Source organism: Lithobates pipiens, unplaced genomic scaffold (genome assembly GCF_037356315.1).
Source record: "Lithobates pipiens isolate NorthernLeopardFrog02 unplaced genomic scaffold, aLitPip1_a1.2 Scaffold_18, whole genome shotgun sequence".
Lineage (NCBI taxonomy): Eukaryota > Metazoa > Chordata > Amphibia > Anura > Ranidae > Lithobates > Lithobates pipiens.
In genome coordinates, this window is record NW_027507758.1 from 478281721 (window position 1) to 478299148 (window position 17428).

The 17428-nt window shown below is 43.3% G+C and overlaps 1 protein-coding gene across 1 annotated transcript in view; it reads left to right on the forward strand.

Annotated features, from left to right (window-relative positions):
- The window catches only part of KLHL24 (kelch like family member 24), a 123656-nt gene that overhangs the window by 76454 nt on the left and 29774 nt on the right, over positions 1-17428 (forward strand). The window contains exons 4-6 of the mRNA XM_077488371.1: positions 8562-8680; positions 11487-11675; positions 15132-15320. Coding sequence (XP_077344497.1) covers positions 8562-8680; positions 11487-11675; positions 15132-15320 — 497 coding nt within the window. The remainder of the gene's footprint in view (positions 1-8561; positions 8681-11486; positions 11676-15131; positions 15321-17428) is intronic.

Here is a 17428-nt window from a genome sequence, read left to right on the forward strand (position 1 = left end):
GTGTCTGTCTGGGTACCAAAGCTTTCATTATTTGCATGTTATTAATGGCATTTATGTTTTGCATGTTTATTGCAGTCATTTGTAGGCCTAGCTGCATGGGCATCAGCCTATATTAAAGCAGTGTGTACTGCAAACTTTTACAAAGCATTTGCACAACTTTCAGCAAGTTATGACTGGTTGACCTTTAAAAAAACTCATCATCTGCGGTTTGGCGATTGTAATCACATTCGTTATTGTCAAATAGTTATTTTTATCCTGTTCCACTACTTCTTACCTTTTGAGTGTTATTTTATAGGGTTAGCCAAAACCAACATGCAATTTACACATTAAATCAAAATAACCAACTGAAAAATATACTAGTACAGTTCTCTCTTATTTATATATACACCGTCTATAGAATATATAGTGTAAAAATTACCTAATTAAACACATTTTTGTGCATCTACAGCTCCCGGCTCTTCTGTTTTCTCTGGAACAGGAGAGACAGGAGTTGTAGGCGCAACAGGGGAGGTTTGAAGAAGCAATGTTGTTATCCATAGTGTACGGGACATTTTAATGTGAGTGTGTTTAATACTTTGCTATTTTAAATAAATTATTGCATGGAGAATTCTAAGAGTTTTCTTTTGTTTTTGAGCCAATTGATATCTCTAATCGGAGTGGAGGAGGAGCAGAGGAGACTGGGAAGGGGTAAAAGAGCAAGTATTGGACCTGATGCTTACAGGTCCAAAGGATAAGGTGAGAGCACACTCTGAGTGAAAGCTGAGAGCTGATCATGGAGTAAAGGTGGTGGACTTGCTCACAGGAAGTGGAAGATTATGGAGGATTTTGGAAGTATTGCTCACATATTTTGTGTAAACCCTACTGGGACTAGGACTTACGCAATATATGGTTTATGTGGATGAAAAATTGTGTTTAATTGGTATTTATGTGATTTTTTTCCCTATATAGGGAGTGTATAAGAAAGTGTCTAAATATTACCTAGCTGCTCAATTACACTTATTAGCCTTGTGGCTTACCTTGCATGCTTACAATAGATGGACTGTGTTGGAGAAGCTGTGGATAGTGCCAGTCCACCTCAATACTCTGCTGTGGAGCTCCACTATACTTCCAAATTCAGTTTACTTACTTCGGCCCATGTCTCTTCTTTATACATTGTGGCGACAGGCCCACAGACAATATTCCCTAATGACTGCGGCTTCTCTGACTACTTCCTTTCTATTCACCCTGCTGTCCCCGGTAGCTTGACTGCCCAGATGTCTTCAGTTTGGAAAGCTAGAGGAGTATTCCATTATGGCAACTTGGTGGTCCCAGAACTAGGATTTTGCATTCATTCCAGGACCATCAAGAAGCCCATGATATTCTTAAGCAAGCTTTTTACGGTTATTTGCAAATCTGCCATTATGTCCAATCCATGACGAAAACCCTTTAATTCTCTGAATTGACCCCATTTGAGAGAATCATCTTTAGGTGGTTCATCTAGCAAGGGGCTAATCTCTCAAATATATAAAGTCTTATATTCTTTACCTCCCGTGCTCCCCAAAAAACATCTCTACATGCAAAAATTAGAACAAATTTTGGGAGAGGAGTTACCCTTTGCTACCTGGCAAACGATATGGACTCAGGCAGCTACGAGCTCCATTTGTACCCTGTACAAAGAAAACCAATATAAGATACTCTTCTACTGGTACTACTGGTATCATACACCAGATAAATTAAGCTTTATATACTCTACTGCAAATGATAGGTGCTGGAGATGTAAGAATAGTCTGGGTACGCACCAACATATCTACTGGTGGTGTCCACTCATTGAACCCTTTTAGCAAACGGTACATAAAAATTATCCACAAAGTAAATTAAGTAAAATATTCCTGCTTTGGGTAGACCCTCCTAATTTCTCCAAAACGTCCAAACGACTGCTATCACACCTCCTTACGGTTGCACAGTGTTTAATGGCGCTTAAATAGAAACAGTGGTGACCTCTGTCTCTGATGGAGCTTCACACTAGGATCCGTGATGTTCAAAGGATGGAACTCACAGCTACTTTAAATGACTCCTTGGATAGACATAATATGGTTTGGGAGTTATGGCACAGCATGGAATATTCACCTTGACTACATCCAGTCAACATCATTTGTACTTCCCCCCCCCCTTTCTGTTTTGGGGGTGCGAATGGAATGCGAGTTCCAGTGGGCCACAGAGTTTATCGGATATCTTCTTTCCTTGCTTTCTCTTTCCTTTTTCTGATTTCCACTTATATTTACATTAAAGACCTAATGGTTGATGTTAATTTTAGGCTTGTGTGCTTGCTCCACACATATGTTAGCTTTTTTCTCCCAAGCTATGGTTTGATAGATATATGTAGTTATGACTATCTGTTTTCATATTGTACTCATTTTGAGTAACTTCATATCTGCAGCTTGGTCATCCATTCTTTTCCTTGTAGCTCGGGTAGGGATGCCAGCCTATATTATTGTGAATTTACTATACTGATGTTCTATTTTATGTTTGAAATAAATAAAAACAGTTTTCCAATAAGAGAGTGATGCACTGGTATGTTTTTTCAGATCCATATCATTGTGGGAGTACAAGTGGTTGTAAACTCAAAAAATAAAATAAAAAAAAACCTGCAAGACAAAGGCATAATGAGGCATCGCATACTAGCTCATTATGAAATACTTACCTTAGATCGAAGCTGTTTGCAGCTGTCCCCGTACACCGCTGGGACTGGGGACATGTCCCCTGTAGTTATGGGTTGAGTTGGGTTTGCAGGCTCCGGCGCTGTGATTGGCCGTAGCCGAGATGATATCACGGAGCCGCAATGACGTGACCTCCGGGCTCACCTCCTGAAGAAACGGCACGGCACATGCGGATACAGTGAATATCTCCTAAACGGTGCAAGTTTAGGAGATATTCATGGTACCTACAGGTAAGCCTTATTATAATGGTGTAACAGGGTTTACAGTGGTGTAACAGGGTTTACACCCACTTTAAACATGTTGGTGTAACAGGGTTTACAACCACTGGTGTAACAAGGTTTACAATCACTTTAAACATTTTCCACTTTTCAAATACTTTGTAAAAGCTTTTTGTATACACTGCTCTTGTACAAATCGAAGCCTATGTGTTCTGGTACTTGCCTAAGGGGTGTACAAGGTGTTTTAATTTCCTTCTTGACTGTTATCAGCTGTATTTGGCAACAATCAATGCTTGGAGTCTTTAACATTGGTGTTTCAGACTCGGGAAGTGTCCTCCAGCTCTAATGTATCTTTTCTGTTTTTTGCAACAAATCCCATAAACCGTTTTAAATCTTTCCAGAAAATGTTGTAGGTAGCAAAAAGGCCAATCAATGTACATTGCAATCATAACTCAGAAGTTGACTGATGACTCTACCTCTGTATCATTTTTAATATCTATGCATAATATATAAAATCACGAGTGCTTCTACCAAAATTCATGAGTGTATCTTTAATTCAGGACTCATATATTTGTATGTAAAGTTTGGTAGGCACGGGTGACTTCTAAGGCCGCGTACACACGGGCGGACTGTTCGCCCAACTTTGTCCGCTGAACAGTGTTTGGGCGGACAGTCCGCTCGTGTGTGGGCTTTCAGCGGACAGTTTCAGCGGACAGTTGGACGGACAAGGTTTTTCGGAAATTCAGAAAAACTGTCCGCTGAAACCTTGTTTGAGCGAACAGTCCGCCCGTGTGTAGGCTTGTTCGTCAAACAAAGTTGCGCGCATGCTCAGAAAGGATTTTCACGCCGAAAGCTATAATGCAGTGTATAGGACGTCGTATTTTTCATCCCGTCGTACGTGCCGTTCACGTCATCGCGCACGGTTTCAGCAAACTGTTCGTCCGTCGTGTGTGGCCATGTCCGTCCATGCTAAGTTTGAGCGGACTGTTTGCCGAAACTGTTGGACGGACAAAGTTGGGCGAACAGTCCGCGCGTGTGTACGCGGCCTAATAGTTACAGATCAAGGGAACTTTCAGTTTAAGGCTACTTTACACACACTGGTGGCGTCGGCGGTAAAGTGCCGCTATTTTTAACGGCACTTTACCGTTATTTTAGAGACGTTATTTGGCCGCAGCTTTTAACCCCCGCTAGCAGCCGAAAAATGGGTTAAAACCACCCACAAAGTGCCGCTGCCCATTGATTTCAACGGGCAGGGGCGCTTTAGGAGCGGTGTGTAGGACCGGTCCTACAATGCTACAAAGATGCTGCTTGCAGGACTTTTTTTTACCATCTTGCAAGAGCACCGCTCCAGTGTGAAAGCACTCAGGCTTTCACACTGGAGTGAGAGGAGAGGCTCTTTACAGGCGCTATGCAGGGGCAATTTTTAGCGCTATAGCACCTGTAAAGCACCTCCAGTGTGAAATCAGCCTAAATCAGCTAAACACATTCCAGGTGCATTAAAAAATGTGCAAATCTTAGAGCCCAGTCATACCTGACCTTTTCCAGAACATGTGCATTACTATAACACGTTACGTACCTTAGCAGTGCCACCCCAACTCATTAGGCAATACACCGTTAGCCAGGTGCTGTACTACAGAAACATGGAGAAGGAGACATTGGGGAAGATTTACTATAACTGAAACACTCAGAATCTGGTGCAGCTGTGTATGGTAGGCAATCAGCTTCTAACTTCAATTAAGCTTTGACAATAAAACCTGGAAGCTGATTGGCCTCTATGCAGATCTGCTCCAGATTATGCCCTCTCCAGTCTTTGTAAATCTCTACCATTGTCCTCTTTTATAGTCAGTTTTACTTTCACTTTCTATTGCTATGCTGGATGTTGTGTTGCATTATCCCCTCCAGTCAGCAGGGGGAAGCTATAGCCAGGAAAGCCTATAGACTTATATGCAGAATGCTGAGGATCATGAGAATTATAGTCCGGGACATCAACAATAGAATGGGACTCATGGACACCTACACTACAGTCTCCATAAGACATTGAGTAGGAGGGGGGAGTGGTGGAATAGCTTTTACCATTCTGCACTGGAAATTTCTTCCTCTTGGCAGCATGGGAGTCTATTTGAGTACATCAGCCTGTGTGTACACATTTCTGCGTGAGACCAGGCCATTGAGGACTGGAGCTGGAAGTCTTAGAACGGTGACATAAAGCGCTGAGAAGACTGTGGCGATCCAACTAAACTCGCCCTTCCTGCAGGGGGAATGGAGTATTCTCTCACTCTTCACTCCTTCACTTCTGATCACCGGAGTTATATGCACAGAGACAAATGGTTCCCCTTTTCCTACAGCGGGAATCTACAATCGCACCACAGGGAATGTTGAGATGGATGACCACCCAGTATTTACACACTGATAGCAGAGACTGGGTTACTGGCATCAAGACACTTGGTAAGTATCACCTACACTACATGCTGGTTTACCAAGACTGTTGTTAAGTGCACCAATGCTGATTATGGGCCCCAACTATAGCTGGCAGAAGAATATAGCAAGGGACTGTTTCCTATAAAGCTATTCCACAAGCCCTAGCCATCACTCATATAAAGAGTACTCCCATCCAGTTAGCCTAGATCTAGCATAGTCACTCTTAATGCAGTCTGGCAGTATAGCCACCTGAATGCAGTAAATGTAGCCACATTACTGTCCATTGCTGTGCTTAAAGTGGACCTTCAGTCATTTTTTCAACTTTCCATCTATTAAATCTTCTTCCTTGTTGTTTTAACTTTGGATAGTAAAACTTTTTTTTCTGCCAGTAAATACCTTATACAGCCCACTTCCTGTTTCTTGTCTGGTAAAAAGCCTAGGCTTATGACATCATGCACAGCTCTCTCTTTTGTGAGATTTTGTCAGGAAGGGAGGGGGGATAAGTCATAAGAGGGACAATGAGAGCTGCAGGGCTGGAGGTGTGCCTCTGTGTGTCTGTGAAAATCCAGGAAGTGAACAGGCAGCAGCTTCAGCTGCCCACAGTTAAAATGTTTGCAGCCAGACTCAGTGGAGGGAGATTTCTGAAGCATATTTGGCAAGTACAGAATCACAATATATAAAATAATATATAAAGTTAGAGGGAAGCTTCAGAATGGCAAATATGTTTTTATTACAAATTATGTGAGCAGACTGCAGATCCTTTTAATGTAATGTTGCTACTGTCTATGATGATCCTGGTGCATATTGGTATCCTATACCTACTGCTGACTATTGATCATACTGTATACTGAGTTGTAATACTACTAGTCCTAATCCACTTTTCATGCCTATATTGCTACCAATCCTATTGTGTGACAATATATTGAGACTTGCCTTTACCAATTTGTTTGGTGTCTGTTTCCAGACTTCAGTAAATTCTTTGCTAGTGCAAGCATTGTTCACTTAACCTTGTGTGTCAGAGGGGCTGAAGTCATTGAGGAGGTTGAGTCAAAGAAAAGAACCCATCCTATCCAGTGGCTCCTGAAGAGACTATCGCTACACCTACACACTTTTGATACACATGCGTTGCAGTGCACTAGAATGCATGGTAATGCGCTACCATGGGTTGTGGTGCACTACACCATAAAAAAGGCAAAATCCGATTTCGGGCATGCTGGCAGCCTATTTGAATGATTGTATGTCAGACAGCAAGACCGCTACTTTCATACAGAGAACAAGATGCAGCATGGTTGCATTGAACAGAATTTTTGAATGCATTAATGCATGCACTTTAATGCACATTGTGTCACACATTAACATGGTTGTAAAGGCTCGCTTTTTTTAAAATTTAAAATAATAAACATGTTATACTTACCTCCACTGTGCAGCTCATTTTGCACAGAGTGGCCCGACCCTCCTTTTCTGGGGTCCCCTGACATTGAGTGTCCATGTTGGAGAAGCACTCTCCTTGGTGGACACCCATGCGGGCACGCTCCCGAGTCCCCCATCTGTGTCCATTCAGAATGCAGGACTCCTGGTGCCGCGTCTTTGGATTTGATTGACAGCAGCAGGTGTCAATGGCTGTGCTGCTATAAATCTATACACTTAGGACACAAGACATCAGCTACAGATGGTGTGCTTGTTCCCAGACAGAGGATGACAGTGTCCAGGTAAGGAAAATGGGGGCTCGGGTCGGGGGCTGCATATAATGCATCAAGGTGAAAAACCTCAAGGGTTCACAACCCCTTTAATTAAAGGATAATTTCACTTTAAAAATAAATAAAAATAAATGCACATTTTGTTGCAGGAGCCTGGAAAGCATTGCACCAGCAAACAGCAGATTGCTGATGGCATGCAGGTCTCCTGCAGATCTGTCAGTGTAGGGGCTTACCCGAACATCATACATTGTATAACCAGGCAGTTTCACTCCAGCAGGAAGACTCAATTAACTACCAGAATGCTCAACAGCATCGTGGAAGTTCATTCAGAACTACAAACCAACAGTCGCAAAGGATGTCCGTGGCAGTTCATTCAGAACTACAAACCAACAGCCGCAAAGGATGTCAGGACTTGTAGTTCATTTATACACAGAACTCTGTGAATGAATGACACTGCCATGTGGTTGGAGCCCTGTATGGCCACTCAGTTTTAAAAAAAGTGACAGCTAGTATGGGGATCATCTCCCCGTACTGGTGTTGAAGGGAGAGAGAACAGCATGGAGTGGCTACAGCAGTAGGAATATGTTACCTGTTCCCACTGCTGCAGCACACTAGAAATGGGTGGAACATACACAAGTAATGTGTGTTGCTCTAAGGCATTCTTCAATGCACAAGAACAGACCAAAATACAGATATGCTGCATTTTATCTGCCACAGCACGCCACAACTCATGGTAGTGCATTACCATGCGTTGTGGTGCGCTGCAATGCAAGTGCACCAGAATTGTGTTACCTTACCCTCTTACCCTTGTACACACGGTCGGAGAATCCATCGGAATGTGTCCTATTGGACCGTGTCATCGGATAATCTGACTGTGTGTGGTATGCATCGGACTGATTCCGTCGGAATATCCGTCTGACCCAATTTTCCAACATGTTGGAAATATTTCCCGACCAACTGGGCCGATCGGACATACTCCGATCATGTGTAGAGAATTTTGATCGGACCAAGTGCCACGCATGCTCAGATCAAATTCCTACATCAAAGCTATTGGCTACTAGCCTGAATGTAGTCCCATTGTAACGAAATTACGTCATCACGTTCTGAAAGATCGGATTTTTTCGCCACCTTTGTCCGACCGTGTGTATGCAACAGTTTCGGACACAATCCGACGGACAAAATCCGACGGATTTGGTTGTGGAAATCTCCGACCGTGTGTACAGGGGCTTAGTGTGTTGGGGTTCCAATCAAATTGACACACCTAATGTTATAACTACAGCACACCACTTTGTAAAGGTGTATTTTGCTATTAATTTTTGTTTTGATGCACCTAGAATATATTTTAGCTTATTTAAATTGAAAGTTTAGCTTTAAACATTCAATCAGTTATAAAATATGTGGAAATACATCTAGCATATACATTTATTAAAAAAATCAGTTATGTTACAGTTATTGTTTTAATTCATATTGTTTTACCTTGTATGAGGTTATTATGAGATTTAGCATGAAAAGCCTTAATCTTTTACTTGCAGGGGGCAGAATCAATAGTCGAGATGTCTGGATCTATAATTCTCAACTAAACATTTGGATTAGAGTAGCTTCCTTGAACAAGGGGAGATGGCGTCATAAAATGGCCGTCCTACTGGGAAAGGTAACAACAGTACAATAGATGTTTAACTATAATTATATTTTGGTTTAGTTAGAAAAGTGTGTACATACTGGGTGTAAATTGTGTAAATCTAATGTTAATACATTTACATTGCCTTGAAAGGGTATTCATACCTCTTGAGATTTTCCACATTTTGTCATGTTACAACCAAAAACATAAATGTATTTTATTGGGATTTTGTAATAAACCAACACAAAGTGGCACATAATTGTGAAGTGGAAGGAAAATGATAAATTGTTTGCAATTTTTTTTTATATTTAAATATGTGAAAAGGGTGACGTGCATTTGTATTCAGCCATCCCCCCACCCTAGTCAATACTTTGTAGAACCACTTTTACTGCAATTACAGCTGCAAGTCAAGGTGATGTGCAGTGTTAGTTTTCGACCACACATAAAGTTTTGCTTTTAGGCCAAAAGTTAAATTTTGGTCTCATCTGACCAGAGCACCTTCTCCCACATATTTTTTATGTCTCCCACATGGCTTCTCACAAACAGAAAACAAGAATTCTTATGACTTTCTTTCAACAATGGCTTTCTTCTTGCCACTCTTCCATAAAGGCCAGATTTGTGGTGTACATGACTAATAGTTGTCCTGTGGACAGATTCTCCGACTTGAGCTGTGGATCTCTGCAGCTCCTCCAGAGTTACCATGGACCTCTTGGCTGCTTCTCTGATTAATGCTCTCCTTGCCCGGCCTGTCAGTTTAGATGGTCAGCCATGTCTTGGTAGGTTTGCAGTTGTGACATACGCTTTCCATTTTTGGATGATAGATTGAACAGTGCTCCGTAAGATGTTCAAAGCTTGGGATGTTATTTCTAATTTAACCCTGCTTTAAATTTCTCCACAACTTTTTCCCTGACCTGTCTGGTGTGTTCCTTGGCTTTCATGATGCTGTTTGTTCACTAAGGTTCTCTAAAACACCTCTGAGGGCTTCACAGAACAGCTGTATGGATACTGAGATTACATTACATGGTTGTAACATGACAAAATGTGGAAAATTTCAAGGGGTATGAATAATTTTTCAAAGCACTATATAAGGCACATTGTTTGTGTTTGGGGCCGCTCCCCTGGACACCTATCACATTAGGCTCGGCGGCTATGGCCCGTGCAGCCACTGAGTCCTATCAGTGCAAAATTGGCCCTTTCACGCTATACGGATATCATCTCTCATGTGAACCTTAGTGGGGCCTTAGTGATATCTAGGAGTAGAATGCTTTTCAGTGTGTTGCATATGCTCCTCAATTTTGTTTTCTTTTCCTGATGCATGTATGCTTTTTCTCTGTTTATAATGTGCATATATAATATATCATATAAAAACTATGATAGTCTGCGCTCTTAGTTTACCTAATGCTAACCTCTAGAAACTGTTAGAATATGACAAACATCCAAAAAACACTGTAGCGCTAAACCCAGGGACACTCATCCAACATACTTCTTTCCAAAAATGCCCATCAAAGGTTCAGCCCTCCTCTGACCGGGAAAACTTCAGAACCAACTGCAAGAAACACAAAGGAGGGCACAAACCACCTTGTGCATTACCGTAAGTAATTTTTATTATACATATGGACAAATTGATACTCACATGCGATTAAAAGCATCAAGCAACACATAACCGCTCCAGCTTGAACGCAATGCAGTTTGTCCTGGGAACAACTAGTTGGACAGCTGATGTGTTTTGGGGGTCATGCAGCTGTGAGGAAGGGGGCATGACCCCCGAAACACATCAATTGTCCAATTAGTTGTTCAAAGGACATACTGTATTACGTTCCAGCTGGAGCGGTTATGTGTTGCTTGATGTTTTTACTTGCATGCGAGTATCCATTTGTCGATATGTATAATAAAAGTTACTTTGGCAATGTAAAAGGTTATTGCACCCTCCTGTGTGTTTTTTGCTACTGTATGAGTACCCCTATGAAAGTTACAAAAATGTGTTTTTAAAGAAATGATATGTATATATATAGATATATATATATATATATATATATATATATATATATATATATATATATACATATACATATACATACACAGCCCTCAAAATTTCCACTCACCTGCTCGCATTTGGCGAGAAAGGAGCCATATCGGAGGGTGCAGGTTAAATGGGAGCTTATTCTGTGATCAGCCAGGAAACTGTGGGAGAAGGAGAGGAGAGGAAGAGGCCGGATCACACAGAAAGGTGATCTCCATTGTCAAACAAAGTGTCGCCTCCTGAACCGGCTCCTATGATAGACAGCACACTGGTCCAATGGTTCGTGATATGATGCCCACCTTCAGGGTCACATTGTTGTGAGATATATGGTATGGTATTATATTACACATTCATTGGCACATTTTTGTTATTTATTTATAAATTGTTTTTAGTATTTGGTATATGTATTATGTCTTCACATTTTGCTCCTTATAAAGAATTATATCATCTTCTCCTCATGATGAGCCCAATATGTATTCCTAATATATAGCCCATAGACTAGATGTAGACATATGATGATATTTGGTTATCTTATATCTAGGAGAAGATTAAAGCTACTGTAACAGTTTCATAGTAAATATGATAAAGTGCGAGATGGCACCTTACTTATTACAATAAATGCTAGAGCCCCAAAACATGCTGACTGCCAGGGCATGAGCATAAAGGGGCAAGGACCCAACATATATCACCTTTGTTCGCCTACAGATGTACTTTAAATGTTTGCTCATATATTTGTGAATACATAGTGGTGACTATATTTAAGTTGTAATTTTTATGTATTCTTAGTCCTGCAATAATAAATTTCTGATCTTTTTTCAGGTATATGTAGTTGGTGGATATGATGGTCAGAACAGGCTGAGCAGTGTTGAATGTTATGACTCATTCTCAAATCGCTGGACAGATATAGCCCCACTGAAAGAAGCTGTGAGTTCTCCAGCAGTTACAAGCTGTGTTGGGAAACTGTTTGTAATTGGCGGAGGACCTGATGACAACACCTGTTCTGATAAGGTAACTGATGCAAGTTTTGAATTTGCACCTCTACAGAAATATGTTACAGTCCTTTTGACAATAAGGCGTACCTTACTACAACACTAAGGCCGCGTACACACGGGCGGACTGTTCGCCCAACCTTGTCCGCTGAACAGTGTTTGGGCGGACAGTCCGCTCGTGTGTGGGCTTTCAGCGGACAGTTTCAGCGGACAGTTGGACGGACAAAGTCTTTCGGAAATTCCGAAAAACTGTCCGCTGAAACTGTGTTTGAGCGAACAGTCCGCCCGTGTGTGGGCTTGTCCGCTGTACTTTCGAAATGAGCGGACTGTTCCCGCTCGGAAAGTCCGCCCATTTCGAGCGCGTGTACAGGTAGGCGGGGCCCGCGAAGGAGACGTCGCGGGCTCCGCCGCCTGGAATGGGCTTAAAGGGGAACCCCAACGCCGAAAAAAATCGGCGTGGGGGTTCCCCCCAAGTCCACACCAGACCCTTGTCCGAGCACGCTACCCGGCCGGCCAGGAAAGGGGGGCGAGCGAGCGCGCCCCCCCTCATGAGCCGTACCAGGCCGCGTGCCCTCAACATGGGGGGTGCCTTGGGGAAGGGGGGGCCGCGCGGCCCCCCCACCCCAAAGCACCTTGTCCCCATGTTGATGAGGACAAGGGCCTCTTCCCGACAACCCTGGCCGTTGGTTGTCGGGGTCTGCGGGCGGGGGGCTTATCGGAATCCGGGAGCCCCCTTTAAGAAGGGGGCCCCCGGATACCGGCCCCCCACCCTATGTGAATGAGTATGGGGTACAATGTACCCCTACCCATTCACCTGTGAAATAAAGTACAAAAAAAAACACAACACAGGGAAAAAATATTTTATTGCACAGCTCCGGGGGTCTTCCGTCTTCGGGGGTCTTCTCGCCGGACTCCTCCGCTATCTGTGTGTAGCTCTTTTACTAGCGGAGGAGTCCGGCTTTCTTCCTCCCCGCCGCCGGCCTCTTCTCCCGACTTCGGGGGTCTTGTCCCCCTCTTCGGTTCTTCTGCCGGGCCACCGCGCCTTCTTGTAGCTCTTTTACAGGCGGTGGCCCGGTCTTCTGTCGCCGCTGTCGTCGTCGTCGCCGCCGCCGCCGCCGCCGCCGCCTTCCGTTCTTGTTCTTGTTCTTCTTCTTGTTCTTCTTCTTCTTCTCCTGGAGATGTTGACTCGACGATCTCTCCGGCCGGAATGCCAGGGACACGCTCCGCTGCCACTTATATAGTGACAATGGGGCGGTGTCACATGGTATATGTCACATGGGTTGGTCACATGGTGACCCCGCCCCCTTACGATGTCATAGTCCCCATGTGACATCAACCCATGTGACCAACCCATGTGACATATACCATGTGACACCGCCCCATTGTCACTATATAAGTGGCAGCGGAGCGTGTCCCTGGCATTCCGGCCGGAGAGATCGTCGAGTCAACATCTCCTGGGGAAGAAGAAGAAGAACAAGAAGAAGAACAAGAACGGAAGGCGGCGGTGGCGGCGGCGACGACGACAGCGGCGACAGAAGACCGGGCCACCGCCTGTAAAAGAGCTACAAGAAGGCGCGGTGGCCCGGCAGAAGAACCGAAGAGGGGGACAAGACCCCCGAAGTCGGGAGAAGAGGCCGGCGGCGGGGAGGAAGAAAGCCGGACTCCTCCGCTAGTAAAAGAGCTACACACAGATAGCGGAGGAGTCCGGCGAGAAGACCCCCGAAGACGGAAGACCCCCGGAGCTGTGCAATAAAATATTTTTTCCCCTGTGTTGTGTTTTTTTTTGTACTTTATTTCACAGGTGAATGGGTAGGGGTACATTGTACCCCATACTCATTCACATAGGGTGGGGGGCCGGTATCCGGGGGCCCCCTTCTTAAAGGGGGCTCCCGGATTCCGATAAGCCCCCCGCCCGCAGACCCCGACAACCAACGGCCAGGGTTGTCGGGAAAAGGCACCCCCCCATGTTGAGGGCACGCGGCCTGGTACGGCTCAGGAGGGGGGGCGCGCTCGCTCGCCCCCCTTTCCTGGCCGGCCGGGTAGCGTGCTCGGACAAGGGTCTGGTGTGGACTTTGGGGGAACCCCCACGCCGATTTTTTTCGGCGTTGGGGTTCCCCTTTAAGCCCATTCCAGGCGGCGGAGCCCGCGACGTCTCCTTCGCGGGCCCCGCCTACCTGTACACGCGCTCGAAATGGGCGGATTTGCCTCCTCCTTACGTGGGCGAGTCCGTTCATTTCAAAAGTTGAGCAAACTGTTTGCCTAACCTTGTTCGTCAAACAGTCCGCTCGTGTGTGGGCAAGTCCGCTCATGCAAATTTTGAGCGGACTGTTTGCCAAACTGTTTGACGAACAAGGTTGGGCAAACAGTCCGCGCGTGTGTACGCGGCCTAAGCCCTTGTACACAGTTGGACATTCCGATGGAAAATGACCGATCGGACCGTGTTGACGGATAATCCCACCGTGTGTGGGCTTCATCTGACTTTTTCCGTCGGAATGTCCGACCAACAAAGTTTGAGAGCTGGATATAAAAATTTTCCGACAACGTGACTTTGTCCGATCGTTTCAAAATCCGTCGGACAAAATCTGAACAGATTTTGTTGTCGGAATGTCCGACCGTGTGTACAAGGGCTAACACTTGTATGTGCATGTTTTACACATAAACTATAGTAAACTCAGATGCTGGACCAGATTTACCATTAAACATAGGTAGCAGGGGCAAAGATGCTGCTTTCTGTTATATATTGATCAGATACATGTTTTTTCCATATGATCATAATTTAATTTAGGGGGGAAAGAATTTGTTTTTATTGTTAAAGATGGTACGTGTAACATGTATCCCAGGAGGCTAGGAGCAGGCTGAGGGTGACATCATCCTTATCAAGGTGGGAAAAGAGGAAATGGAATGGACCACCACTAAAAAATGTAGTCCTATTCCCCCAAAAAATGAAAAGATCTGCCATTGTGTAACAAGCTTGGGGGAGGATGACAATGATACCAAGTCTGATTTTTGAGGGAAGGTTTGCTTTGATACAATATCTTAGCCTATAGTAATGTGTACCATTTTTCGCATACAGCAGCTGTGAATATTTGACAATATATACCATAATGTGGCTGTTCTTTATGTTTAAGGGCACATTCGCACAACTGCGCTGCCTGAGTGTGCGTGCATTGTGCTCTGTGTTAAGGTGCTTTGCGTTAAGGTCGCCCATTCATTTGAATATAGATTGCCTAATGCACCAAAACACACCAAAAAGGTGCATATAGAATTGTGCGAAACACATTGGAGGAAAGAAACAGATTAGACTTTGTCTGCCATTTGCGTAATAGCTGTTGAAAAACATGTCTGGAACCAGTGTGTGGTCATAATATTTCTGTTATCACTTAAAACATAATAATGGTGTATTGCCTATATTATAGCAAGCCTCTCTCATTTTAATACAAGTCCACATAAATAAATAATATCCCTTGCTACACAGGTGCAGTGCTATGATCCTGATACGAATACCTGGCTACTCCGAGCATCAATTCCTATAGCAAAGAGATGCATTACCGCTGTGTCCTTAAACAACCTCATCTACGTAGCTGGAGGGCTTACTAAGGCAATTTACTGCTACGACCCAGTGGAAGATTACTGGATTCATGTACAGAATACATTTAGCCGACAGGTAATCAATCTTTATAATAATTTAATGTGCTGTGTTTGGGAACTTTCCAGAATTTGTCCCTAATGCAGAGTTCTGGTGCTCCACCCTTAGCAATAAGGCTCCATGCAGCCCCTCCTTTGACAAAATCAGACATTCCCAAGCTGTAAGGGAACTTTAATATATGAATCAAAGTTTGGAAATCTTTTTAATTATGGATGAATATGACCTCTTATTGGCAAAATTCCCAGAACATTTGGTTGGTGGGTTTGTGCTTTATGTTTGATGGTAATAATTAAAGTTTTGGGACAAACAAACAGCAACAAATAGCACTATAGAAATCTAACATGTGGGTGTTTATTTTCTATTGCAATCAGATCATGGGATGACAGAGATGACGGCATTATTGTTTACTTCATTCCCAGAGTGCCATGAAACCCGGAAACCTGGTACACTCTGCTGTGCCAATAACAACCAGACTTTACTTAGACTTGGTCTCATCATGACCTGCCCTTTTTACTTCCTCGTTGGCTGGTGGGGTTATTTATCACACATAGGGGACTGTAGGGTGGTGAGTAGGGTTGGGCTGCAGCCTGACCTTGCAGGGTATGGTTCCCTTATTGATCATCTGGGGTTTTGTAGGTGGCTACAAGCTATAAACTGTCCACAGAACTTCAAAACACAACTCCATCAAATGGATTTCAGTTAGGTTTTTGCTGACTAAAGTTGCTTAGCTGAAAATCCTAGCTTCAATGCTATCATATTTGTGCTTAAGATATGAGAGATCTCCCTACTAAGGTCATGGGCATTGTTATGAGAGGCTCATTAGAATTTGTGATCTTGCATCATGAATATTGGCCATGTATTGACCATGTATTTCCTGGTAAGCTGATAAGCTTTGTTCATATTGGTACAGATAATACAATTGTTGACAAGCTTTTCCTGAACCTGTCATTGGGTTCTTTAAGTCACTAGAAAACAACTGCTGTTGCTAAAACACATAAACTGGTTCACACGGTGCAAAAGGAGTATTGTAGTGCCAAATATAGCTTCAGATTATCTTCCATTCACAGGATAGTCTCATGTGCCTAAATGATTATTCACAAATACACATTTAATATATGATATGCTTCATATTAGCTTTACTGTTGAGTTGTTTGATTAGTAAGTTCATGTTACAGTTAAGTTTTAGGATGCCTAATAACCTATGCACTTTATGTTATCTCCTAACATCTAGCCAGTTTTAGAAAACTTCCAAATTAAGCCCTGATTCACATTGATGCAATTTGGCATGCGAGTTGACATGTCAACTCACACGCCAAATTAGCGACAATTGCCAGCAATTGCAGCGTCTGAATTGGTGCGACGCCGCATTTGCAAAAGTCGTTTCTGTACTACTTTTCCCAAAAGTCGTTTCTGTACTACTTTTCCCAAAAGTCGTTTCTGTACTACTTTTCCCAAAAGTCGTTTCTGTACTACTTTTCCCAAAAGTCGTTTCTGTACTACTTTTCCCAAAAGTCGTTTCTGTACTACTTTTGGCAATTTTGGGGTGCAATTTCCATTGACATCTGTGCAGAAACCCACACAGATGTCTCTGAAATCTCCCCCCAATTCGGGACTGACATGCAGGAATGAAATTGTGCGAGTTCAGCTGAACTTGCACAATTTCATTCCCGCTGTCAGTGTGAACCAGTTCTAAAACCTGTACATGACTTTGATTCTGTTTAAGTATATAAATACAAAATTATCCATACAGATTTACCTTCTTTGTTTAAAACAAACCTGTCATGAGAAACCATAGAACCTAATATCGCTGAATTCTGATTATAAAAATGCTAGTTGCCTGGCTGTCATGAAACTCCCTTGCTGCAATAGTTTAAGTCTCAGACCCAAAGCAATTGTATAGTTCCTGCTTATAAAAGACATGACTTTTCTATGGGTTTCTGGCTCTGCATACTTGTTTGAGGCCAGTGAAACCAAAGACAACGTATTGCTCTCATGACAGATTTGAGCATTCAAGTTGGGTGTACATTTCAGAAAGTCAGATTACATTTTTGCTGAGCTATACTGATATCTTTAGACCCCATTTACACCATTGCATTATCATGCGAGTTACCACAAAGTGCAGTAAC